This window comes from Daphnia magna, linkage group LG1 (genome assembly GCF_020631705.1).
Source record: "Daphnia magna isolate NIES linkage group LG1, ASM2063170v1.1, whole genome shotgun sequence".
Classification (NCBI taxonomy): Eukaryota; Metazoa; Arthropoda; class Branchiopoda; order Diplostraca; family Daphniidae; genus Daphnia; species Daphnia magna.
This window is the reverse complement of record NC_059182.1, coordinates 4,888,284-4,914,350: the sequence shown is the minus strand read 5'-3', so window position 1 is coordinate 4,914,350 and position 26,067 is coordinate 4,888,284. Positions and strand designations below refer to the sequence as shown.

General features: G+C 38.6%; 7 protein-coding genes and 3 non-coding genes across 15 annotated transcripts; 5 read left to right on the top strand and 5 right to left on the bottom strand.

Moving 5' to 3' along the window:
- Positions 1-58: 58 nt before the first annotated feature.
- On the top strand, positions 59-130 carry Trnaq-cug. The gene has a single exon. It is a non-coding gene; the product is annotated as a tRNA-Gln (tRNA).
- A 586-nt stretch (positions 131-716) lies between these two features.
- LOC116930414 (trypsin-1) lies at positions 717-2,179 on the bottom strand. Its single transcript, XM_032937832.2, has 6 exons — positions 2,039-2,179; positions 1,862-1,946; positions 1,685-1,777; positions 1,281-1,558; positions 1,042-1,196; positions 717-960 (listed from the first exon to the last, which is right to left on the bottom strand). Exons 1-6 carry the CDS (start codon positions 2,100-2,102, stop codon positions 790-792), a joined length of 846 nt encoding a protein of 281 aa, XP_032793723.1. The 5' UTR covers positions 2,103-2,179; the 3' UTR covers positions 717-789.
- Positions 2,180-3,372: 1,193 nt separating this feature from the next.
- Positions 3,373-4,895, top strand: LOC116930412 (trypsin-1). The gene is made up of 6 exons (XM_032937829.2): positions 3,373-3,509; positions 3,588-3,672; positions 3,783-3,875; positions 3,996-4,288; positions 4,400-4,554; positions 4,636-4,895. The coding sequence occupies exons 1-6, from the start codon at positions 3,437-3,439 to the stop codon at positions 4,795-4,797; spliced, it is 861 nt and encodes a 286-aa protein (XP_032793720.2). The 5' UTR covers positions 3,373-3,436; the 3' UTR covers positions 4,798-4,895.
- An 816-nt stretch (positions 4,896-5,711) lies between these two features.
- LOC123469931 (trypsin-4-like) lies at positions 5,712-7,209 on the top strand. Its single transcript, XM_045169281.1, has 6 exons — positions 5,712-5,873; positions 5,976-6,066; positions 6,150-6,242; positions 6,333-6,607; positions 6,674-6,828; positions 6,899-7,209. Exons 1-6 carry the CDS (start codon positions 5,789-5,791, stop codon positions 7,058-7,060), a joined length of 861 nt encoding a protein of 286 aa, XP_045025216.1. The 5' UTR covers positions 5,712-5,788; the 3' UTR covers positions 7,061-7,209.
- A 926-nt stretch (positions 7,210-8,135) lies between these two features.
- Positions 8,136-9,127, bottom strand: LOC123469956 (cuticle protein 7-like). Of its 2 annotated transcripts, none has more exons than XM_045169334.1 (2): positions 8,969-9,127; positions 8,136-8,840 (listed from the first exon to the last, which is right to left on the bottom strand). In XM_045169334.1, exons 1-2 carry the CDS (start codon positions 8,978-8,980, stop codon positions 8,223-8,225), a joined length of 630 nt encoding a protein of 209 aa, XP_045025269.1. In that variant the 5' UTR covers positions 8,981-9,127; the 3' UTR covers positions 8,136-8,222. The 2 variants fall into 2 exon arrangements, with proteins under 2 accessions (XP_045025269.1, XP_045025271.1); XM_045169336.1 differs by having other exon boundaries at positions 8,136-8,821; positions 8,969-9,074.
- A 2,531-nt stretch (positions 9,128-11,658) lies between these two features.
- Positions 11,659-13,131, top strand: LOC116930705. The gene is made up of 5 exons (XR_006643253.1): positions 11,659-11,874; positions 11,942-12,173; positions 12,242-12,354; positions 12,454-12,498; positions 12,569-13,131. It is a non-coding gene; the product is annotated as an uncharacterized LOC116930705 (transcript).
- Positions 13,132-13,235: 104 nt separating this feature from the next.
- On the bottom strand, positions 13,236-15,140 carry LOC123469955 (palmitoyltransferase ZDHHC3-like). The gene is made up of 8 exons (XM_045169331.1): positions 14,869-15,140; positions 14,657-14,796; positions 14,321-14,384; positions 14,228-14,251; positions 14,104-14,165; positions 13,871-14,012; positions 13,662-13,796; positions 13,236-13,598 (listed from the first exon to the last, which is right to left on the bottom strand). The coding sequence occupies exons 1-8, from the start codon at positions 14,985-14,987 to the stop codon at positions 13,475-13,477; spliced, it is 810 nt and encodes a 269-aa protein (XP_045025266.1). The 5' UTR covers positions 14,988-15,140; the 3' UTR covers positions 13,236-13,474.
- Positions 15,141-16,796: 1,656 nt separating this feature from the next.
- Positions 16,797-16,878, bottom strand: Trnas-gcu. The gene has a single exon. It is a non-coding gene; the product is annotated as a tRNA-Ser (tRNA).
- A 447-nt stretch (positions 16,879-17,325) lies between these two features.
- LOC116930707 lies at positions 17,326-19,963 on the top strand. Of its 5 annotated transcripts, XM_032938102.2 has the most exons (5): positions 17,328-17,563; positions 17,703-17,882; positions 19,130-19,165; positions 19,233-19,331; positions 19,560-19,963. In XM_032938102.2, exons 2-5 carry the CDS (start codon positions 17,709-17,711, stop codon positions 19,737-19,739), a joined length of 489 nt encoding a protein of 162 aa, XP_032793993.1. In that variant the 5' UTR covers positions 17,328-17,563; positions 17,703-17,708; the 3' UTR covers positions 19,740-19,963. The 5 variants fall into 5 exon arrangements, 3 of the variants coding, with proteins under 3 accessions (XP_032793995.1, XP_032793994.1, XP_032793993.1); XM_032938104.2 differs by lacking the exon at positions 19,130-19,165 and having other exon boundaries at positions 17,326-17,563; XM_032938103.2 differs by having other exon boundaries at positions 17,327-17,882.
- A 298-nt stretch (positions 19,964-20,261) lies between these two features.
- LOC116930706 (U6 snRNA phosphodiesterase) lies at positions 20,262-21,639 on the bottom strand. The gene is made up of 6 exons (XM_032938101.2): positions 21,312-21,639; positions 21,143-21,252; positions 20,856-21,039; positions 20,705-20,775; positions 20,555-20,649; positions 20,262-20,495 (listed from the first exon to the last, which is right to left on the bottom strand). Exons 1-6 carry the CDS (start codon positions 21,503-21,505, stop codon positions 20,340-20,342), a joined length of 810 nt encoding a protein of 269 aa, XP_032793992.1. The 5' UTR covers positions 21,506-21,639; the 3' UTR covers positions 20,262-20,339.
- Between the last annotated feature and the right edge of the window lie 4,428 nt (positions 21,640-26,067).

Below are 26,067 nucleotides of genomic sequence, written 5' to 3'. Positions count from 1 at the left end.
CTTATTAAGAAAAATTTGTTATAAGTAATTCTATGATGTTTGATCTTTAGTTAGCAGTGGTTCTATGGTGTAATGGTTAGCACTTCAGACTCTGACTCTGACAATCTGAGTTCAAATCTCAGTAGGACCTTTATTATCGCAATGTGGTATTTCTTGTTTTACATGCAGCATTTAGAAACCAACCAGCTCTTACAGAATTGACTTTTAGTAGAAAAAATTTAGTTATTTTACTTAATACTGCCCCGAGTGAGGTTCGAACTCACTCTAACTTCAATGTTGAAGCAACGTTGCAAATAAATGTATTAGTTTGATACGCTTTCAAATACACGTCTTTATACGCAAAATCATCCGTTTAATTTTTTCAATCATGTACAACCGCATAATTATTATTATTTCATAGTTTTACGCCGCGTTTTATTTGTGGACTGAGAAAGACTCTAGTCTAGTCTATATACACATGTTTATTTACCAGCACCCAGCATAATTGTCTTTTAGTCCAAAAGAGGTAAGCAACAATTTAACTCATGTTCGTGGCTTCAAAAAAGTATATATATTGATTTGTTTTCTTTAAAAAAATTCAGCACGTTCCTCATTGTATTCTAAGGAATATGGATAATTCGTGCAAACACTTGCAACCACAATCAGCCATGTTCAATCATGTCCAGATAGCAAAAATAATTTTTTGAGACAGACGTAGAGAAAAATTGTTTAAGATGTTGCTCTTATGCGTTTATTTTACATTTCTATGTGTTTACATTCATTTATTTACAGCTAAATATATTAAGTCTGTTATAGTTCTTGTTCTTGGCGGACAGTGCGGGAAATCCAGTCGAGATAATGGTTAACTCGAGTGTAAAGGCCGGGCAACCGAGGTCTGGCGCAACCGATTCCGGCGCTCACAACGCCAACCAGCAAGTGACGGCCATCTTTTTTCACCACTAAGGGGCCACCGCTGTCACCCTACAAAACAAAACATTCACATTCAGATCATTTGATGGCTATGGCTTCGAAAGAAAAAATGGCTTTAGAAATATTTAGTACTTGGCAAGCGTCTTTGCCACCGACTTCCAGTCCGGCACACAAGGCCGTGTCAACAATAATCAGCGACTTTTTCTCGTCTTTATACCACTGCTGACAGTCGGCATTAGCCAAGATGGGCACATCGACCTTTTGCAGAATGTTGGCTCTTTTCCCACCTTACATTTCGAAAATGGATCGAAAAAGAAATGAAACTCATCATCACGTAAACATTCAAACATCCTTTTTTGTTTTTCAAATACCGTTTTTAACCTCGTCAGTCCAGCCCCATCCGGCCACAGTTGCCAGGAAGCCAGCAAACGGATCTTTGTCCGGATTGGGAAGACAGACGGGTTGAACACGATCGCCCCATTGGACCTCTTGGTCGAAGCTGATGAGGGCGATATCACCAGCCAATTGGCGAGTCACGTACGATGGATGCAAGACTATGTCGGTCACCTGGAACAGTTTAGTGTGTTGGCTATTGGCGTCGAGGAGGTTGTGCTCGGCCACGCTCACCTGAATCTGCGAAGCCCTTCGACTGGTTTAATCGAAAGAAAATTGCGGTTGTTGCATTAGAACGTTTACAATTGAACATTGAATTATATTTGGACATCAATTCAATTGATGTCCTATATTAGGAGGGAAATCAGATGAAATGAGTTACCTGAGCAGGCAGTGGGCGGCCGTTAAGGCCCATCGACTGTTGATGAGTGCACCTCCGCAAAAATGTTCGCCTCTCTGCTTAAGCGAAACAATCCTGTTGAAATCAATGCAAACATTTGTCGTTTAACATTCAAAGAATTAAAAGTTATTGTTTGTTTGTTTTTTTCCGAAAATATACCAAGGGAATTCCGCTGCTTCGGCGTCGATTCCGTTGACTATTTTGCCGTTACGAACCACTGACATTCCGCAATCCACATCTGCCACTAATAGCGTTACATTTTTTATTTTTTTTTAAGAAAATAAAAATTAATAGAAATTCACTTTAAAAACCTATGACGTTGAAATAAAAATATACTGTTAATGAAGGCATCCAGCGGCTGAAAGAAAATAAGTCCGGTTATAGCTAGAATAGTTTTCATGATAGCTGGTAACTTGTGTTCGCGATGTAAATGATGTGATATTCGCTGCTGACTGAGCAAGTGAACTTCTTAACCGACCCGACCGGTGTTTTTATACACCACCGTATAAACGTCTAAACACGTCCACACACCGATAGAACACGTCATAAGTCACGTAAAAAACAAAAAAGGGAACATCCCCCAAACTCATCCTTCCTGTTTTAATTTATTTTTCAAGGTACTCTCTCGTTGTGCGGGAGGCAATAAACGTCAAGGAAACAGCATTGCGAGAGCCCGTATCGTTTATTGTATTGTTTCGTGTAAACGGCACGAGTGCACTGGAATCTATACAGTATAGTAGCATTAGGTTTTTGCACCGGCTGCTAGAGATAGGGTCTTCGTCAAGGAGAATAAAAAGAGAAACGTGATAGGAAGTGATGACACCTGACACGAAATAAAGTCACCACGGTTTTCACGTGTACGGACAATTTTCTAGGTGAAGAACGCGTTTTCCATACGGGAGTTTAATCGAATATTTCAATGTGTCGTGATTGCAAGGTAACGATGTTACGGATGGATGGCCACCCTTTTCATTTTATTCAGTGTACATGCAACAATTGTCTCAGCTTACGTATTTAAATCTATTGGTGAGCTGTTGACACCTGCCCTTTTGTCCCTTACGTTAAGACAACATTGTGAAACTTACATTATATAACCCTCATATTAGGCCTTGCCCAATTTAAAGGGAATTTGACCAAAGATGGAAATGATTCGAAGTAGGAACATTATCCATGAAATAGATAAACTGATGATCTTTTTCACATTTCTGCATGGAACTCTACACATACAGTATGTCACTAAGCTGGTTGTATATACGTATAGAGTTGTTTTACGCAAATGGCAATTGGGAATATACACATGTGGTACATAATGGAGGAAAAGAAACGGAAGCGATGCGGTGAGGGTGCAAGTTCGATGATCCGACAAGGTAACGCAGTTATGCTAATATGATATCCTTGTACCACTGTTGCACCGCGACCAAACACATCAGGGTATATGTTATTGTACACGTACTTATGCAGCAAACTGTGCTGCTTATTTTACACTGGTGACACACATTTTGTCCTGGTGTGAATATACACAACATAAAACCTTCGATGCCCATCATGATGGAAGGTCATGTCTTGTGTCGCGCACTTTCCGTTTCCACCAACATGTAGATCAGCCTTCCTTGTTCCTTATAAAATCACTTATCCGCGTTTAACTTCCTCAGTCTGTCGTACAACTAAAACCAGTCCTGACCATAGTAGCTCTTGTTTGAAACACAAAATTAACATTAATTTGATACTAAAGTCATGCATCAGCAGTATTTCTCGTTGATTGTGCTATCTCTTTGCTGTTTTCCACTCATCCATGCCTTCCTTAACAGTAAATCATTTTCGATGTCTTTGGCTTATATTATCTAAAACGCGTCATCATTTCATTAATTGACTTGACGTTTGGCAGTGGCCGATGTTGACTGCGGAATGGCCAAACTTCGCAAAGCCAAGATTGTCAACGGAGTAGACGCTGCGGAAGGAGAATTTCCTTGGTAAAAACAAAAAAAAAAAAAAAACTAAGAAATGAATCAATCCCCTTGTTCCCCGCAAAAAAAAAAAAAAAAAAATCAGATCATTAAATCAAATCACTTCTGGATGACAGGATGGTCTCGTTAGTGGGTCTGCGCGGTGAGCGATTCTGCGGTGGCGCCCTCATCCATAAGAAATGGGTCCTGACTGCAGCCCATTGCATCACGTAGGCGTACTTAATAATTAAACGCATTGCAATTTACCAACACCGAGAGTCCAATATAAAGCGTCCGAATATTTTATTTATTTTTTTCACCCTGTAAAACTAAAAAAAAAAAAATGGCAGGAAAGAAGCTACGCAATTTCATGTGGGCGTGGCAGGTCTTGATATGAAGGCTCGTGATGGAACGGCCCGGAAGGGCATTCGATTGTTGCGCGTTAATCGAATCGTCAATCATCCCACTTACGATCCTGTGAAGAGCAAAGTGGCCGATGACATCGCCTTAATTCAATTAGATCAAGAAGCCGAATGGAACGACATGGTTCAACCTACTTGTCTACCCAATCCGGACAAGGATTCTTACACTGGAATGGTGGCCACGGTGGCCGGCTGGGGTTTAACCAACGAAATCAAAAACGGTATAAATCGTATACTAACTATCCTACCTATTTTTTTCTATTGCTGTTTTATATCGAAATGAGGTTAATCTCAGCTTATCTTAAAAAAAAAAAAAAATTCTAAAATGAAAGGTGGTCAAAGACCAAACGCCCTCCAGAAGGTTGACCTACCTATAATTGAGAATAAAGTATGCCAAGAGTGGTACAAAGATGAGAAGAAGCCGCTGACCATTGTCGACACGTCCATGTGCGCCGGATTCGAACAAGGTGGCAAAGATGCTTGCCAGGTAGGCAATAGATATTCTATATGTTTTAATGTTTGTGTTTTGTTCAAAATCAAAAATTCAAAAATTCTGAATTTTTTTCAGGGTGACAGTGGAGGCCCGTTGATGATTAAAAAGGATGGACGCCATCTACTCGTCGGTGTCGTTAGCGCCGGCGTCGGTTGTGCACGACCTCGACTGCCCGGCCTCTACACCCGCGTCAACAAATATCTCGATTGGATCTCAGAGTTGGTACGCGCAGTATGAACTCAAATTTTCCGTAGTGGTTTTCTTTTGTATACAATCTGTACATATAACTATATTTATGACTAAATTATGAACAGAGCCTTTCTTGTACATTTAAAAAAATACTGATTCACAACGTTTATTTTCGAATAAATACGTGTAAAGAAAATCTTAGAAAAATGTTCATATTGGCATTTATTTGCAATTTGTTATGCATGTGTAATTGCCGTGTTCCGAATTGAATAAGTCGTTGGCATTGAATAGGTTCCTGCAACCGAAAAGGGGTTCTGCACAACGAGTAAGATTTTAACCCTCATAAAGAATTCAGTCAAGGGTTGGCCCCTATTCGTTTTGCATTTAGACTAAGGTTATTCCCCGTCACAAATAGGATATGCACTATATAGTACGTAGCTATAAAGAACATAGTTTAAATTTGCGTTCATATATCAATCAGCATCAGTTTAATTAACAAACCCCACTAATTTCTCGCAAACAATTGTACTGCCCTTTTTGACTTGACTGCAACATCGAATTCACGGATCATTCAAGATGTAGTCCTAAATGTTTAAATGCATAAAATGTAGTCGGAAAATATCCGAAATGATCTGTTAGGTAGGCCTATAGCGACCCGGTGAAAACTAATGTGCGTTGTTTTTCAAGGGAACACCGAAATGAAGAGCACGTGCTTGTGAACCGTGTTTTTGAATAATCAGGGTAGCATCGACACACATTCACTGTTTGTCTCGTACATACCGGTAGCAAAGCCTTGAATTCAATGTTCACAGTATACACACTATATAAGGTAGATCTATACCGTGTAGGCTATAGCTAACTAAGAGGGCTATATGTTTTTGAAGGTCTTTGTTATCTTCAATGACCCTTCGACTCGAGTATAAATGACGGATAGGTCCGCTACGAGTGACAACAGTTTCGCTTCTACTGTTTGTTGCTGTAAACGCATAGTTGTGCTGCTACGCTTTAAAAAGCCAAACTGATCGCGTGTGTCAACACAATGCAAATCATGCGGTTGTCGTCGTTCTTCACGTTGCTGTCAGTTCTCCTTCTCCAATTCCCTGTTATCCACGGCTTCACTAACCGTAAGCGCTAACAACATGTATACATAGCAAAGCTATATTGTTTTATCTTTAAGTGATGTGATGACAGTGTCGCTGATTCGTGTCCGAAATTTGTATTTTTAGTGGCTGATGTGGATTGTGGTCTGTCCAGTATCAAAGGACGCAAGGCGAAAATAGTCAATGGCGACGAAACGTTTGAAGGCGAATTTCCTTGGTATCATACGACGATATAATCAATTTAATTCTTCTTCATTTGAGCATAATGGTTCGATTAATTAAATGATGTGGACGTTTCAGGATGGTGTCGCTAGTTGGTTTACGTGGAGAGCTCATTTGCGGTGGGGTCCTAATTCACAAGAAATGGGTCCTGACAGCTGCTCATTGTATCAGGCAAGCCAATTTTCTGTTTCCTTTTTTTTTCTAGCTGATGCGTTTTAATTGAGTTTATCTCTTGTCGGCCGATTGCATCATTAATAATAGGAAAGAAGCGACTCAGTTTCAGGTGAGCGTCGCTTGGAACCGCGGCGAAAACAATATAGCGAACGAAGCGCGAATGTTTCGCATCAATCAAATTGTGAATCATCCGTCTTACGATCCCGCCAAGAGCAAAGTGGCCGATGATATCGCTCTCATCAATCTAGCGCAAGAAGCCGCTTGGAGTGATTTAGTAAAGCCCATTTGTTTGCCTGATCCGGTCAAAGAACCATTGACAGGTGTGATGGCAACCGTGGCCGGATGGGGGCACGACAAGAGCGGTAGATAAGCTAAGCAATCTAATGAAAAATACGCGTGAATGACTGAAACGCGGTTGTGGATTTTAGGAGGCCGTCATGCGACTAAATTAAGGAAAGTCGGAGTTCCCATTTTGGCCAACGAAAAGTGCAAGCAGTGGTTGGAGGAAGGCAGAAAAGCGTTGGCTATAACCGAAAATTCCATGTGTGCCGGTTACGAGGAAGGCGGGAAAGATTCTTGCAACGTATTGTTTGGGTTTTTTAAGTGTGTGGAACTGCTGACTGACGATGCGAAATTTCTGAATTACATTTCAGGGAGATAGTGGTGGACCTCTGATGATTCAGGACAAAGATCATCACGTTGCGATCGGACTGGTCAGCGGTGGAATCGGTTGCGCACTTCCGAAGCTTCCAGGCATATACACGCGAGTCGACAACTACCTGGAATGGATCTCACAAACTCTTGATGCAAAATGATCTCTCTGTTCTGTTGTGTTGTTTCAAAACGTTTCCTTTTTTTTCAAATTATCGCATGTTTTTAGAACGATGTATTTAATTATTTATTGTGACATCGTATTCTTCGCTCTTGCTGCATTAATTCCCTCCAATAAAAGACTTGAATATTACGACATCGATAGTCACATTGTTTTCGGCGATGTGAACGAACAATGTCCAACTAATGGAGCGGCTTCAGATTTAGTGTTACTTATATAGATCTATATAGGAAGAAACATTGGGTTGTTCATCCTTGTGATCTATAAGGTAGTAGCCTATAACAGGTGAGTCTTTTGCACGCGAACAAACGTAACGGGGGGTAGAGGTCTGGCTGTCCAGACGATTATCTTTCAAACAAGATTTTGTTGTTTTTATTTCTATGGCGTGTACTATACACCAATTTGCGGTATGATAAAGATATTTTTATCTATGGCATGCCCATGACGCCAACGGAAATTACATGAACAACAATAACAATTATATCTTTCAAATAGTTTTTTTTAAAACTGTATGTTGTATGTCATATCTTGAAACCAATTAGTTGATAAGACAGCGTTTTTAACCAATCTTTACGCTAAAGAAAGATTGACATTGATGTGATTTGAAAACCGGTGTTGTGTGAAGTTTAATGCTCGCGATCATTGAAAGCCACATAAAAATAATGAGGCGTGAAAAAAGAAAATGAAAACAAACAAAAACATACAGACTATTTGAAAAATTGAACTTGATTTTGTAATTTCAGGGTCGAGTACAACAGGTTTTACACTGGGTATACAAGCAGTTCCTTGAAACTTTTCCATTAGGCAATGAGAGGAAAACTGCCCACCCTTCGCCCGAAGTAAAAAAAAAAAACCTATCAACTATAGAGCAATGTCACCTGATGTGTGTGGCTCGATCCACTTTCACTCCGCGTTCAAGGCGCAATAAAGGGGTAAGACACGCCTTTAAAGTCCTTCAAGGTATTTTGCATATCAAACGATCTTGAAAGCAGAATGCATGTACGTTTTAACAATTCTCCATCGAACTTGCAGCCTAATAAGGAAGAAAACGAGCATCATTTTTCAAACAAAATCTTTCTATTTTCACTGCAAATAAGATATAGGAATTATGCACGGACGCTGTGACAACCATATACATTGGCTTTTTATTTTTGTACGGCTCGACTGTTCTTGATCGCGTTGAAAACTTTCATGAATTCGGTTTTGGCTAGCATTACTTCCGGGGTATCCGTCACAGACTGGATAAAGCCCACGTTGGGAACTTCCGCTGGAATTACAGCAACAGGTCGATTTTTGACAAGGTGGTAAGCAGCCAAATGTTCGGCCCGAGCAGCGGCCACTTCGATTGTATCCGTCGGAGCTTCGTTAATGAAAGATGGCGCCACTGGTAGATTTTCAGAGAATGCGCGGAAGCCCTGGTCGTCGGCGATGTAAGCGACGATAATTTGCTGGCCTTCGGGAGTGATGAAGGCCCAATTGCCCACCTGATTACCCCAAGCATCGCGATAATTAGTGGCTGCCTGACCAGTGTGAGCGTAACCGAAACTAGTCTGGCCGAGTTCGTCTTGAGCGATGTACTGAGTCGAAAACATTTCCGGATCATCAATGCTAGGGAAGTTTTCGTAATCGTTGAGCTGGTCGTTGAAATCATCGTACGGGCCATCGTGACCCGCTACTATCACAGCGCTCCATCCGGCATTCCAGGGCGAAACGATGTCCGATGCCGTGATTGTCATACATGTCACTAAGAGAACAGCGGCAACCTCGTTTTAGTTAAATCAAGATGAAAAGATTAAAATTGGGAACGATAGATTGGTGTACGTCAAAATTTATGTCTCTCTTTGTTAATTTATTATCTCCGTGTTACACAGTGTAAAGTTGGATAACTTACACAGAACTTCATGCTGATAATGCCCCACGCTTCGATTGCTAAAATCGCACTTGCCTCCAAAACGAGAGGTGTAATACTATCTTGTTCTCCGCAACGGCTTTATATATGCTCGGCTGAAATTCAACCTTCGTCGGTTCCTGCAGGCTGCCGTCACGACGGAAGTGTTCGAAGAATTTTTCCGTGACTAAGCTGTATAGCCTTCGAAATGTTTGGTAAGTGGGCGGAGCCTTGCTATATAATAACAAGCAAAACCCCGAGTTAGACGGTAATGGCCGGACTGTACATAGTGAGAGAAAGGTATTATTGACCTTTTCTGTTCATACACCTTTATCCTCGTTTCTCAGAATAATCACAGCATGTTGGGTAGATATATATAAATAATGTATCAACTTGCCGTGAATTGGACACCTTTTCGAGATGGTAACAAAGGAAGAAAAGAAAAGTGAGAAACAAATTGCGTTTATACCCACTTGCAAGGGCCATGTGAATTTCTTTTAATGGCGTTAACGTGAAAAAATATTACCGAATGCGGAAGGCTGCATGGTAGAATGCGTCAGCTACAAATAGCACGCTTCAAAGGAAGTGCAATTCATCGCATCGCTTGTTAGTTTTCAATTACTTTTGTTTTGTTTTTTTAATTCAACGTTCTTTTTTTCTGATATAATCTATCAGATTTTTAACTACTAAAATGAAGGTAACTTCAGAAACTCGTAAACGATGGTAATCTCTAAAACAATTTGCATCATTATCGTGTTCAGTGATTTGTCTCCGTCGCAATGTGATGATACATTTGAAATGTTTTTGCATTCATCGGATTTAATATTTCAAGAAGAAATATTAAAGATTGCCAACAGAAACTCTTTGGTTGGCCATAAACTGAAATGGGTAGTTCGCCTGGCCGACATACATTTCTAAACTAGGGGCCACGCCCTATTTTGCATTTGAACAATTGCGCCAAGTTCTCCCACAGGCTAAAAATTTCTGTTAATCATTGTGTCGGGCGAGTTCCTACTGGAATTTGCTTAAAAAACAAGCAATATTTTGCTTATTTATTTATAACTGGTATAATTTAAAAAATCAACTTGATGATAAACGCTGTGGTTATAACGTTTCCTGTGTTAGCACTTTTTCAGCTACCTATTGCTTTTTTCTTACGCTCGGCATTTTAGAAAGCAAGAAACAAAAAGCCATTGGATAATCAAGAACTTGACATAAATGTACTAGAAGAAAAAACAAAAATGTGAAATGCCCTTGAGTTCGGCTTTCAGTAAAAACCTGCCTGTTGAATTTCGATACTGAGAACGTCCTGTTCTGAAGGTCCTTCTAAATTAATATAACCAGTAAGTTACAACTGCCAAGAAAACGAGAATAACGATGTTTTACCAATTTGCTAGCAAAGCTCGGAGATTTCTTCGTTCAATCAAAGATGCGATTTTTAAAAATGGGCTCAAATGCAATTCGAATTTCAGTTTCTTTGTAACCTTGACAACATTTGAATTGATTTCTACGTTTCTCTATAAGTCTAAAAAAGCTGGGGACATTCGTCTCTTCCCAATGGATGGGTTTCCTTTAATTGAACATATATATATTTTTTTAATTATTATGAGGAAGACAGATGTCACCGTTTCTGTGACACAACTGGCTAGCGCTTTTGGCTATATCAAACATGATTGCGGCACTGATGACAGACACCTTGAACTCAATTTATCATTCATAAGAGTCTTTTTACATTTCTTATTTCTCTGTTGGCGAACTGATAGAGTGTACAAATTATTTACACCTAGCAACAGAGATAACCAAGAACAACGAGAAATCTTGGTTGATTCAGTTCTATGATGTATCACTGATGATGATGTGTATATAGTGCCCCGGAATAATGGTCCGTACGTATAGAAAAGCAACGCCTGCTTTCTAGTTCGCACTTCCTTCCACCCAAAACAATCTATATCATACTAGCATCGAGGAAAAAAACAAAACAAACAAAGGGTATAATAACATTTCCGACCGGATGGAAACTGGCCAAGCGTCGAGCAACAAGTGAAAAATAAATTTGTAGGATAGTCGACTATTGGCAAATAAAAACTTTTGCTTTTCAAAAAATCGCGTTAATTTTTTTTTTTTTTTCATGAGCGTGGTAACAAGGTGTGTAGTACTGCTTAGATTTGAATAGACCGGATTTCCAAATAGGAAGTCCAGATGACTGCGCTCTGTATATTCCCCAAGCTCCACGTATTTCGTTAGTGTTCAATTTTAATCAGGAAAAGTAAGGTATTATGGCTAATTTGTATAGCATTTACTCTTCTTAGCTTATAATGTGTCTAAAAAACAAACGCAAAGTCTCCTACCAATACTGGTAACTTCTCCGTGCCTAGTCCATATAATATTTGTTAGTTTTTTAAGGGGGCAGAATGTCTATGCATTGCATATATATACGTAGTATAAAGAAATGTTCTAATGAAAAAAACGGCCTTTTTGCCACTTATTAGATGGTTTGGGATGTGTTCTGGAACGATTTCGCCCAACATCCTTAGAAAAAAGTGAAAAATAGTAGTGTCGCATCAGCTTCACCTGGGATTGTGCGAGGGCAGCTGTAATGAAAACCCCGGTAAGCTGGAAAACTATTGCACCGTAATTACGCGTACCTCATGGAAAAGGAGGTTATATGAGGAGCAACGTTAGTTTCGCGTGTCATTATATCAACGGCTGGCTAGCTCGGTGGAGTGCGCGATCTCATCTCAACCGGAAACTATAAGGATTGTCGTTCCTATCTAGGATTTGGAGTCACGCGTGTTTGACACATATTTTAAACGTCTTTACAGTTATTTAAAGAATGAAGGTGGTGGTCAGTTTTTTCGTCGCTTTGCTGGTTTTTGCCATCTCAGCAATGCCTAACGGGCCCACCAAAGGTAAAATGCCATTTAATATTTAAAAGCAGCTCTGAATTTTTTAAAAACTATTTTTCTTCATATACAGATATTGAAATACCACACCAAGCAAGTACGCCTTCCCAGCCATCATTTCAGATGGGAATTATGGTTGACAATGATTCTTCCATTGAGGGACTGTCGAGCAGCAATGACAACCCAAGCTATAGTCACAAAAATGATGATTCCAGTGAGTCTTCTGAATTGTTAGGATTTAATCTGTCACTTTTGCCTACTTCTTCCGTTTTTTGGCGCCAACCCAATGTTCCAGAAATTACAAGGTACAATTTCCTCTTTCTATATATGCTTAACAGCTTGACATTATATGTTTCGTATAATTTTCTTGAAGAATCTTTACGGGTGATCCGAGATCAATTAAACGCTTTGTGGAGCTTTAATGAAGACAATAGGCCTTCATTCGATTTGCCTGACAATTACGTCAACAGCACTTCACATTCGAAAGTAAGACAGTTTACAAAGCAAATCTCTTATGGGTTTCCCTTTTTCTCCTTTCTTGGATTTCAAATTATGCGTAAATAATTTCCTTTGCATTTTTAATAGCTCATCAACGGTACGCTCGTGACTGTCAATGAAACCATCTTCAAGGTAACGGGAGAAATATAGTACAGGATAATATCGAAATCGAATTTGTGTGATTTATTTGATTATTTGAAAGACTACAAACCAGGATGGCATACAATCTTTTTACCACACGAAAGCCATATCGGTGTATCCAGATAACGAGACGGATATTACTCATCATAAAGAACACAGTCACGAGAAAGGACCAAGGGTAGATCACACACCGATGCAAAATTTCGGGATGCTGCAAAAGTGATGCACGCCAACTTAGAAGGTTCAGCTGCTGAGATTAAAGCGTGATCAACACTTTGAACCCTTTACGATCAAGGACGCTGGAGCCTGGAGGTCATTGCAGAAGACATACTATTTAAAGTTAAGCGCTTCCAACCTTATTCATGTGTACACTATTTTTCTTTTTGTTTGAGCAGCGTATACTTTATTATTTGTTCCGAAATATCATTTAATTCTTCACCTCTTCACGAACACTATGGATCCAGATGGACGATTTCGCTTATCCGGTTTAGGAACTCAACTCTCATTAAAGACCAATTTAACCATAATTGAAATAAGAATTTGAGGCTAACGGTGAGGTAGATATTGAACATTCACTGTTTATCAATGTATTCTTGGTGGCAAATAGAAAATTCTGCAAACTAATAGAAATATTGCTGTACTCTGTAATAGGTTTTAAAGCATTCTTTTTCTCCAAAACAACAAACCACAATAGACATCAGTATAGGAGGGTGTTCTTTTATAATATATTTTTTTTTTTTTTTATTGTTATTTAATTTGTTTGTTTTTATCCAGTTGATTTCATGATAAAAAGTTAATTCATCGCTGTTATGTGATAGAGCGATACCAGTCATGTTGCTTTGGAAGGGAAGGTCAGGACACAGCTACACTCAATTGTAAGAAGGGCATGTAGAAAAAGAAAATAAATATTGCACAATTATGGGGAATGCATTTCATGAACAAACATGGAGAAATGCGAGGTACTGAATTAGACATCGTATCCAGATATTAAATCTAAATCTTTGGGCGGTGACTGACAAGGTAGAACCCAGAAAATTGGACTCCCGCGACCACATACCTCGGTAAGCAATGCTAGTCGAGGTTTTCTCGGCCTAAAAGCAAAATTAAAGTTGAAAGGGAAAAAAAAATATGCAGTTTTATGGGAAGACAGAAACCTGAAAGGTCCTTGCTGTTTTGCTTGTTCAACAGCCGTCTCGTCGCCAAAAATTGCCTGCAACTGATCGCACATAATGGCCGTCACGAATAAACCGAACAGTCCGCTTTCCACGACGAGTATGATTGAGTGTAAACTAGTTTGAAATCCAACGTGTTTTTCACTGATGAACGTATAAATTTTTATAAGCTATATGGAAATGATTCATACATCCTTGTCTGAGTTGTCACTTTATCCTTATGACAATCAGCACAATCTTGAATCCAGGAAAAAATAACAAGAATCACAGCGTAGGCAGATAAAATTCCCACATAGAACAGGAACTGGAGGAAGTACTTCTGATTATATTGTCCTTATAATGTACCAAGATTCAATTAATATTGATTTGTTTTTAAATTTGGTCTATGGACATCTTGATATATCAGCCCTTTTTTTAAATTTACCTATGCAATTATTTACCCATGGGCAATGATGATCCATTCTGCGTACGCATCTCTGACAAATCCTAAAGAAAAACAACAGAGAATTTTATATGAAATTTTTTACATTTTTATTCATCAACATTACCTACAGTGATGAGCTCTAGGGGGACTGAAAAATAGAAAGACAATTATTGTTTGTTTATTAGTTTTGATTCTAAATATATATTTTTTCACATACCGGTACGTTTCACAGCGTGCACAGACAGTGTAGTCATCTTTGCTTGTCGGTTCTTTTTGTGTTCCTGAATTGTGTGAAAACCAAATTATTACAGAAACACCACTACTAGAGTCCTGATGAAATATTTCTTTTTTTTTAAAGACATGCATTTCAAATATTCAATTGGTAGATGGTAACACTTTTACATAACATGCCAAGTGACCAAAACATCATCATTTTTTAATCAACCACTGGGCTAATATAGTAATCAAATAATAGTAAGAATGAAAACCCTAAAGGAATTTATATAATGACATAAAATTTATATCAACAAAGTTTACCGATCCAGCAACAGACCTGTGTGAAGCTCAGCAAAATCCAGTTTGCTCTGGGGTAGAGGAACTATTCCAGGGTCAGAAAACACAGTACGTAGATGTGAAAAGGTGAGAAGTAAAATTATGGAGTTGAAAACTACTGCATGAAAAGCACCCCAAAGGCTATAAATAGTAAAATGAGAGGAAAATATATTAAAATATCTGTTCTTAATAATGTTAAACCACAGTTCCTACCTATTGTGCAGCGTTTGGATAACAATCCATCTCACAACGACATAATCGGCGTAAAAGACAGCTAAGTATGTCATAAAAATGCAAATAATTCCACAAGGATCTTTGCGAAATACTGGCATTTTCTTGAAAGAAACAAAAAACAGAAAATACTTGAGCACACAACTTGTATGGAAATTAATGTCAAATGAGGAATTAAGAAATCGCAAAACTCTGTTTTCTGTTATTAATTAATGTGTGATATAAACTATGTTTTTGAGTTATATTTATAGCCACGAAAAGTTGTAAAATAATCAACTTGCTTATGCACAACAAATTAGACATTTGGTTCTATGAGCAAGTACGAAACCTATTGCTTCAGAATATCGACACACAGGCTCCTCGAAAAAGGTTTCGAGACTGGCGGCTAGATGTCATGTAGCCTACTCATGGTAACTAGGGATCAGCCCCGACCCAAATCGGGGCACTTTTTGTCAATCGGGTTTCGCATTTCAGGGCTCGTGGCGGGGCGTTCGGGGTGAAATTTTTTGCGCCCCGAACTCAATCAGAGTTAAATCGGGGTGTGTAATCGAAGATGCAAACCCGATTTCAATCAATCGATTTACGTCAAAACATAATCGATCGAGTCGAAATCGAATATTATGATGATGCTACCCGATTACCCGACCCGATAATGACAATAAGAAGTAATGGAAAGACTCTTTTTTTGTATTGCAGAAATTTGTCTTGTTAGCCTGGGGGTAGGGGAGTATACCGACAATATAGTCTACACTTTTTTCCAGACATTTAATACCTTGGGCAAAAAAAAAGGTGTCTGGACTTATATTACCCAACCCCTCTTATGATAATTTTGGGCCAAACCCGCCCTACCTCTCTTTAAAAAAAGTAAACAATTAATATTTTCTACCCACACAAGGCTTTTTCAAAATAAATCGGCGTTCTTCTTTTTCTGCAGAATATTGTACATAGGCAGATTTTTTATTCTTACGGGAATCGAACTGCACTTTAACTGTTTCTACCTTTCTTGCACTACAAGAATACGAGTAGCGACCTGCCGGAATGGCTGTAATCGGGGTCCGGCCTCGAAAAAAGCCAATTGGGGGACTATTTCCTCCTTCGTCAACCAGGGCGGGACAGGGCAAAACTTAAGTGTTAACGATTTCGGGTAAAGAATTGGGGTAGAATTCGGGGTAGATTGCGGCAGAATTGCGGTTGTGATAGGGGCAAGGGCTTAGATTTTATTGCAATAATTGATTACCATTCGATCGTATGTCCCTTCATTAATCGATTGCTTTCAATCGGGGTTTCGTCCCCCATTAAGAACCCCGTTTGAAACCCGCAAAACCCAAAAAGGCAACTTGGCTTTGGAGGCAACATCATTTTTGCATTCTTATGATGAACTGGGTCTTGCGTTCAGCCCGGCACTGTATTGACTTTTTGTTGGCTTCCCAACTTCGAGTAGTTCACAAACTTAAAATAATAATTATTGGGAAAATTGTAAGAGCAAAATAGAAAAATTAAGTTGTAATAAATAGCGCTTGATAAAAGATGTTTACACATTTTGCTTTTCATACGTTAATCTTAGTTTGATGAGGAAGGGCAATGTAATGACGGGATAACGACGTTCGTATATAAGATGTTGATGTGCTAAGAAAAAAAGAGAAAAGACGTAAATATGGCCCTACAGTTTAAGAAATCTAAAAATAGTTCAAGTGCAGTTCAATTCCCATAGGAATAAAGTATATGCATGTATAGCTTGACACTTGAGGCTCATTACAGGAAAGTCTACTATTATGTTTTACTGTTTAACTCATTTTCATGAACCATGAAGTAATTGAAGTATGAATTTTAACTATTCACTCAAAAAATACAAAAACATTATTACATTAATAATAAAAATGTTAATTTAAAAAAAGCATTAAAAATGACATCGACGAGGATGAGATTCGAACTCACGCGTGCAGAGCACAACAGATTAGCAGTCTGTCGCCTTAACCACTCGGCCACCTCGTCATGTACTAGACAGATTCAAAAATAACTAAATACAATAGTTGTTATTAGAAATTTTCGTGTTGGGCTGTTTAGTTGACTACTTTTCCAACCGGGTGGGTTGAGTCTGTTTTCCTGATCGTTTTCCTGTTCGTTTACGAATAATGCCAAAACCAAGTCACTTACGCTAGATACGACCGGAAATTCGAAATCCTCTTTGAGTTTCGCCTAAATTGATTTTAGTAACTTCGAATGCTAATGCATTTCCCAATTCTGAGTTTGAAAAAAGCGCAAAAGTTATTAAAACACCTTCTTATTTTATCGATTTCTAGTTAAGTGCGACTTTGAGCTAAATTACTTTATTCCTACTAATTATTTCCTGTTTTATCTTATTCGGTTTGTGCACGCTCTGCTGGACTTCTTGTCAACATTTCCGTTTGTCACATTACCATGGTTACGCAAAACAGTTTAAGAAATTTCCTTGTTACGTGTTATTATGTAGGACATGTCAGCCCTAGTGTTACGTTAATTAAAAAAAAAACCAAAGTATCAACGTACTGTGTGAAACTAGCGAAAAAATAGCAGTGAAAAATCGTTTCTTGTTTGCTACAACTGAATTTCATAGACACCAACAGGTTATGTGATCTTATAAAGTGTTTGGTACATAGTAGCTAGTACAAACAATTAAAGAGGAGAGTAGCTATACAAGGTATCTTGCAGGTTTTAGCTAGGCTGGCAAATCAAGTGTTTTACATCATTACTTTCTTGAATTTATAATTTCACTTCTTTGTATTTCCCTTTTCCTCAGTGTGATTTAATTTTTTTTGTATTAAATAATCTTTTACCAGGAAACAATGGATAATCTATGTATCGCCCTTAATAAAGAGTTTGATATTCCCATTGATAATCTCGAAGTTTACCTCGAAAAAACCTGTGCTGCTGCTGCTGAACAACCTCTGGACGACAAGGTTATCTGTACTCTAAAGAAGTTGTCGGCATTACTTTGGCAGCGCTATCAGATAAGTCGCGTACGTAACCAGAATAAACCTTCTTACGTTTTTATTTCGCCCACTTTGATTCGTCAACAGTAGGCCCCTATCGTTAAGCTTACAAATAAAATTGGCAATAAAAATATACTTCAAATGCAAAAATGCGAAAGGGGAGCCATACATATTTTATGTGATTATACTACATGAATTAAAACTTTTATGTAAAATTAAGCACGGGCACCTAAATTTCACGTTTTTGCGTTATCTGCAAGTAAAGTATCGTTCAGACTACAGCTCTTTTCTACGTATAACGTATAACGTATAACGTTAAAAGTTTACGTTTGTACTTCGTAAATTTCGCTGCGTTTTTTACGGAGCCATATTTACGTAAATGTGTTCGTAGACTGTTCAGACTACACTGTCAAATTTACGTAGAGTAGGCTAGATTCTGCGGAGATTCTAGCGTCTGCTGTAGATTTTTGTACCTGTTGTAGCTCTTTCCTCTTTGTTATATTTATTGATAAAAGTTCTGAGGACGAAACGTTCTTCTTCTGACCAATTTCTTGAAGACCTAAAATGGAATAAGCAATAAACCAAAATAATTGCAAAAGATTTCATGAAATAATATTTACTTTTTGATTTTCTTTATCGGTGATTTTTTGGGGGGTGACTTGAATTTGTTAAGGGAATTCTTTTTGGCAACTTTAGTAGGCCCAATATTTATTTTTAAAATAAAAATGAAAAAAATTAATTATTAAATTTACAATTCTACACCTGACATATCCCAGAATGAATAAACAGGAGAGAAAACCTGAAAAAAAAAAGAATGTAGACAAGCGTAATAGATTTTGGCTACGTAGTGCGTAGAACGTCCCAAAACTTATGTAAAAATGAGATCAATCTCATTTTTACGTACGCTCAGTTTTGACTTCGTTTTGACTACGTTTTGAGTTTACGTATTACGTACTACGTAGAGCGTTGTGTCTGAACACTCTTCCGTTCCCAGCTACGTAACTCGGAGCGTAAAAACGTTATACGTAGTACGTAAAACGCTCAAAAAGGCTGTAGTCTGAACGTGGCTTAACGCACAAAACATCTATTACACCAGGACAAGTTTAAAACGTATTGCTAGATTACCTAACCGATGCATTAGCAGGTGAAAGGACGAATTTACAAAAGACCCGGAAAGATAGAGGCTTACAATTCGAAATAGAAGGCATAACTTGTGATAGCAAATCATTTGAAATATAGGTTTTTAAATACTCATCAATAAAATTTTCCAATAGGGAGAATGTTCTGAATTACAATGCACGCTATCAGAGGTCGTATTTTATTTTCGTACTTTTAAATCTACCAAACCACACTTTCTAACTTCTTTTTGTAACACAGGAGTTGCTTCTGAACTCAGAAAGACTTCGTACTTTAACAATCCTCCGTCGCGATGAAAAGAAGTATCAGGACAGATTGCAGAAAAATTCATGGTTACTAGTGAGTCTTTTGAATTTCTATTTTACCTACGGCGAGAGGAAGTCAAGAAACGTTTAGGACACGATCTGAACAAGAAAAAAGAAATCAAATTGAAGGACATCATATTCCGCAACCTTTTTCCGAAGAGAATCTGTAAATTTTATGTGAAATCGTAGATTAGCTTATATTTATTTATTTTTATTTTTTAATTGAAATTAACCTGAAACGCCTTGGTTGTGCTTTTTACAGGAAAGAGTACGGGAACGTGGCAGAACTCACATCCGAATTGCTAGGGAAGCTCAAGATCTCAAACGCTACGTAGAAGAACAAAGGGAGACTATTGTTCAATTGAAAAAAGACATCAGTCGCCTGAAAAAGAAGTGTGGTAGGCAAAATCACACTTCATCCCAGCACTATCGAGTTGGCTAGCTACGTATCCCTGGCAATACGTTTGGAAAATGACGAATCCCTGTGACGAATCCCTGTTTAAATATCAATTTCCTTGTCTTTTGAGATTTAGTGCTTCTTCGATGCAATTTGGCAATTTCTGAAAGGCAAAATTAGAGGAATGAAAAGGAAAAAAATAAAATTTCAAATGATCCCATGCCGCAGCCTATTCTCACTAAGAAAGTAATAAACACAATGGTGGGCTATTTTCAGCAACAATTTCGAACTTTTTTCTCGTCAAGAAACGGGCGTATATTATGAAATTATTAGAAAAAAAATTACGTATCGTCATCCCTGTGAAAATGCGAATTATACAACTATAAATACACAGCTGTAAAAGGCGCCTTGAATGAACGAAGAATGCAAGCTTAATCTGGTGATGGGATAAATTACCTATACCGGTACACGCTTTTTCCAACCTTTGCTTTTGAACGGCATTTGGGATGAAAATGAAAAGCGCGACAGTTGAAATCTATTCGTTTGCCAATCAATAGAGAAAATAACTAAATAGATATTTTGTTCTTTATTAAAAAAACCTGGGCAACAGCTGAATGACTTCACGTTATATTTTGAGTAACAAAATCACAATCGTTTCACGGTATTTCCGATTTTGCATCTTATCTCGTCCACGTTACACGAAATTTGGTCTGTTTCGAGCTGTAAATCTAACGCAAGCTTTTCTAACTCTTCCTTTTGGTCACCAACGCACCAGGCGATACTAACATGGTGGGACGGTTTCTGCAAAGAAAATAAAGACGGAAATTTTCCAAACAATGACTGAAAACAGTTAAACGAACCTCATAATAGGCAGGCAGTTGATACTCCTTCAAGCAAGAATCCATTTTTTCTACGAGAATATCGAGAATTCCAACAGGATCTTCAACATTTATTGCTAAAGGATGAAATTTTAGGTATGTTGTCTAAGTAATTTAATGTAATTCTTGTACCAAGAAATGTTCTGGTTTTTTCTTCATTGATGTAGACTGATAACACATTGGTGCCATACAATTGGAAAGGCCTAATTCCATGTAATCGTATACCACATCAAATAAGTAATTTTAACTGAGATATTTAACACAAAAAAATGAGAAAAAAAACCTTGGGGCATCACTCAGTTGATTTCTAATAGAAGCAACAAAGCCTTCAATCCAGTGATGCCTTAAAATGACTGTCCTTGTTAAGCTAATGTGGAAATCATCACAAATATCAAGTTTAATGCCATGTTCGTAGAACCAGTTAGTGATTAGCTCAACAGCCCTCACAAAACGAGAGTTTGCTTCCCCTAGATTAAGTAAAAAAATTTAATAACAAGCTGATGTATTGTAACAAGTCTATTTGAAAAAAAAATACAGAATTTAAGACTCATTGTTGTGTCCTATACTTACAAGGTAGATAAACAAAGGATGCCCAATTTCCTCTTTCATGGGGAAAACTTCTTACTCTATTTCCGTGCTGTGATGGGTCATCAACAACTTCAAAAGAGTCTAGAGCAAGTCTACAGATATTAGAAAGGTATTTAAATGTCAACTAACTTAAAATAGTTGAAGATATTACTTGGGTGCCGGCAATCTACAGGCAACCTTTTTCAAAGGTCTATTGGGAAATTCGTTAAATACTGCTGTACGCTTTGCAGAGACTCGAGAAGAAGCCCACGGATCGGAAGATTCTTCTTCATCGCTTTCACATCCGTAAGCTGCGGCAATCATATCCATTTTCGTCGGTATTTCACAGAACAATAGACAAAGCATGCGTCATCATGGATGTTCCAAACAATCCGTCTGCTTTCAAAATTATACGAATTTTCAAAGTCATGGAATTGTCCAACACAGTCTTCACCCGTGAACGGATTCAGATCCAAGTACGTTATTTCATGAAAACGGATGCCGTGAGTGGTGACCAACGGATTCGTTTCCCTTCACTGATGGGCAAGTAATCGCGCCACCTTTCCTCCGTACATGTGAGTATAATAGTTCGAAGGCACTCAGATTTGAATCCATTCACGGAAGTATAAAGTAATGTTTCCTTTTTTCAGAGTTTGAATGTTGAATTTCCGTTCACGGATTGTATTTCAATTTTCAGTGTAAAATTTGTATTACAAGTATTACAATGTTTACAGGATTTGTTTCCGTTTACGGATTGTTTACCTTATTTATACACGTGCCTAATTCTTAATTTTCATTAACCACTTAAAACTACTTAATTAATATTGATTGAATTGTTGTTTTCTCCAACAGTTGGTTTTCTTTTGGATTAAAATGCTTTTATCGGAAGAGCTTAAGGAAATAAAACAGATTTGCAGTACAACAGTTTTACGTGTATTAATTAATATTTAAGTTTTGCATGATTAGCAACAAGAAATTTGAAGAACTGAATGACTGAACTGATAATTACTGAAATAATGCCATTTAGTGTTATTTACTTAATACTGAATTATTAATTATTAATAATCAATAATAGTTTAGTGTTTTACGTTTAGTTTTCAATGGAAAAAGACGAAATTTTAACTGGCGCCAAAAAATGATGGCCGCCGTCGTGCTCTTTCACGATTGGTTCCTACATATTTGCTTATTCCTAATATAAAACTATGTTTAATGACGTTTTTCTAAGTGTCAGCGTGTTCCTCGTGATAAGAGGATCACGAAAAGTACATTGTATATTAGTTTAAGTGAAGAAAATCATCCGAACGGTGTACAAAAAGTTGGGTGTGTATCTACGTTATCCCCCCTCCTCCCCCAAAGTTGGCAAAATTGAATAATTTAATGTATCCAAACGAAAGGTGCCATCATTATGAATTTTATGGCAATCGATAGCTCTCATTAAGAGCTTTCAATTTCCGTAAAAAAAAATTAAAATATTAATATGGAAAGAAATCCTTTCATGATGAAAAAATTTCCGTTTTATCGGCTAGACCGAGATATGCGTTACAGCGAAAAAATGGAAATTTTTTCATCATGATAGGATTTCTTTCCATATTAATATTTTAATTTTTTGAATGGAAAGAAGAAAGCTCTTAATGAGAGCTATCGATTGCCATAAAATTCATAATGATGGCACCTTTCGTTTGGATACAATAAATTATTCAATTTTGCCAACTTTGGGGGAGGAGGGGGATGACGTAGATACACACCCAACTTTTCGTACACCGTTCGGATAATTTTCTTCACTTAAACTAATATACAATGTACTTTTCGTGATCCTCTTATCACGAGGAACACGATGACACTTAGAAAAACTTCATTAAACATAGTTTTATATTAGGAATAAGCAAATATGTATGAACCAATCGTGAAAGAGCACGACGGCGGCCATCATTTTTTGGCGCCAGTTAAAATTTCGTCTTTTTCCATTGAAAACTAAACGTAAAACACTAAACTATTATTGATTATTAATGATTAATAATTCAGTATTAAGTAAATAACACTAAATGGCATTATTTCGGTAATTATCAGTTCAGTCATTCAGTTCTTCAAATTTCTTGTTGTTAATCATGCAAAACTTAAATATTAATTAATACACGTAAAACTGTTGTACTGCAAATCTGTTTTATTTCCTTAAGCTCTTCCGATAAAAGCATTTTAATCCAAAAGAAAACCAACTGTTGGAGAAAACAACAATTCAATCAATATTAATTAAGTAGTTTTAAGTGGTTAATGAAAATTAAGAATTAGGCACGTGTATAAATAAGGTAAACAATCCGTAAACGGAAACAAATCCTGTAAACATTGTAATACTTGTAATACAAATTTTACACTGAAAATTGAAATACAATCCGTGAACGGAAATTCAACATTCAAACTCTGAAAAAGGAAACATTACTTTATACTTCCGTGAATGGATTCAAATCTGAGTGCTTTTGAACTTTCTCCATTACGGAAAAGGTGGCGCGATTACTTGCCCATCAGTGAAGGGAAACGAATCCGTTGGTCACCCCTCGCGGCATCCGTTTTCATGGAATAACGTACTTGGATCTGAATCCGTTCACGGGTGAAGACTGTGTTGATGGAAGCGTGTCCTGCAGCATAATACTCCGCTTCTGCAGTTGAGTTAGCGATGGGTTTTTGGAGGTTGCTCGTCCATGAGACTGGTCCCTTATTAAAAATAAAGATTAGGCTGGAGGTTGACCTTCTTGTGTCCTAGCAGCCAGCGAAATCAGAATCGGAGTAGGCGACTAGGTGATTTACCAAATCAGTTTTACTATAGCAGAGCCCGTGATTGATTGTGCCGGCCAGATAGGAGAGGATCCGTTTCACCGCTGCCCAATGAGCGCTACCGGGATCTTGATTATAACGGGACGCGGCAGTGACAGCAAATAGGATATCTGACCGTGTCATCTTTGCAATATACATGAATCCCCCGACGGCTGAACGATATGGAGTGGAACTGAAAGGGGTCAAACTGTTTCGCAAGTGACAGTCCATTATCGTCAGGTGAGATCCGGGGTCAGCTGGAACGCTGCTTGGGTTGCAGTTCGACATTTTAAATTTGTGCAGGAGAGATCGGTTGGGAAATAAAGATATTTTTTTTTCTTCTCGTCTTCTGGTGATCTCCAGTTTGATGAAGAGGCTTGCTCGCTTAGACGTCATCTCGAAGAAAGTCTCCAGATGTTCAATCATTGCGGTAGCTTTTGCTTTTGTCTTGGTTGCCAGTATGCCGTCATCCACCCAAATGCCAAAGAAAGTGAGATCGTCGGTTTATTTGCCTTGGTGGCTGCCTTCCATTCTGAAGCCTTGTTGCTGGTCATTGCGTCCTGGTACTGATCCGGCTCTCCCTCCAGGATTAAAGCAGTGTCAGTGGCGAAGGATGCTTGCATGCTGGCGATGTGCTTTGGGTGTGGTGCACGGGAAGAGCGACGAAGGACGGGGAGTGGCGGACTGCCAATTAATTGAGATTCTTCCTCGGTGGTTCGAGGAAGATCGACGGTTCTTCGACTGATCTTCGCTTCTTTGTTGGTGGTGTGATCGACGTAGTCTGTTGTGCGTCTTGGTGAGAGGAAAATTGTGATGGTTTCACAAGGTCCACGTCCACTGCTTGTCCATGGTTCACCATGGACAAGCAGGATTCCATTTCGAACGATGTTTAGGTGGGAATTGGCGAAACGTATCTCTCCTCCTTTGGCTGTAATAGATCCAACGGAAACTAGGTTGGTTCCAAGGGACCCTCTTCAGCTAAGATTATTAAAATTAAAAGAGGGCGAGGGGAAAGTGGTGGCGTTGGCCGTACTGGAAGCACCCAAATGGTCACGAGAAGTGTTCGGGAAGTATGTCTCGAAGGAAATTGGGGTGGAAAGTCACGACAAGATTGTTGGGGTACTTCAAGATTTTGAGGACTGTTTCGCCGGGGAAAATGACAGACTCGGGGTGTGCAACGTGGCGGAGCATGCGATCAAGACAGGGGACTGTCGTCCCATCCGACAAAGCCCTTACTCGAACGCATAGAAAGAACGGGAGCTAATGCAGACGCTTGTTCAAGAGATGGAAGACACTGGAGTAATAGAGAAGTGCAATGGACCCTGGAGTTCACCAGTGGTACTTGTGCGGAAGAAGGACGGGGCCTGGTGGTTCTGTGTGGATTACAGAAAGTTAAACGCGGTGACACTGAAAGATGTGTACCCCTTACCCAGAATTGAAGAAACCCTAGCGAGATTGGAGGGTTCGGTTTTTTTTCCAATCATGGATCTGCAATCGGGTTATTGGCAGGTCCCCATAAAGGAGAGTGATCGCCCTAAGTCAGCTTTTATAACAGCGGATGGTCTTTATCAGTTTAAGGTGATGGCTTTTGGGTTGTGTGTGGTGCCTGGTACGTTCCAGAGAATGATAGACCTGGTTCTCAGTGGGTTGAGATGGTCCGCGTGCCTAGTGTATGTGGACGACATTATTGTTTATTCCCAAACGGTGGAAGAACATGTGAAGAGACTCGGAAGTGTATTCGAGTGTCTTAAGTTCGCGAATCTAAAGGTGAAACTGAAGAAATGCTTATTTGCACAAACCAGACTGCAAGCTCTAGGTCACGTCGTGGATAAGGATGGAATCGCCCCGGATCCTGAGAAGATTTGTGCGGTTCGAGAATTCCCTAGACCGCCGGCCAACGCGACTAATGCCCAGAAAATTAAACATGTGAAGAGCTTTATCGGGCTATGTTCGTATTACCGGTGATTTATCAGCAATTTTGCAAAAATTGCAAAGCCGTTACACGACTTCACGAAACAGGGAAAATCCTTTTGTTGGGGTGAAGAACAAGAAGGAAGCTTTAATGCTCTAAAGAAGCGTTTGATTGAGGCGACACAATTAGCATATCCCGATTATGGGAAGCC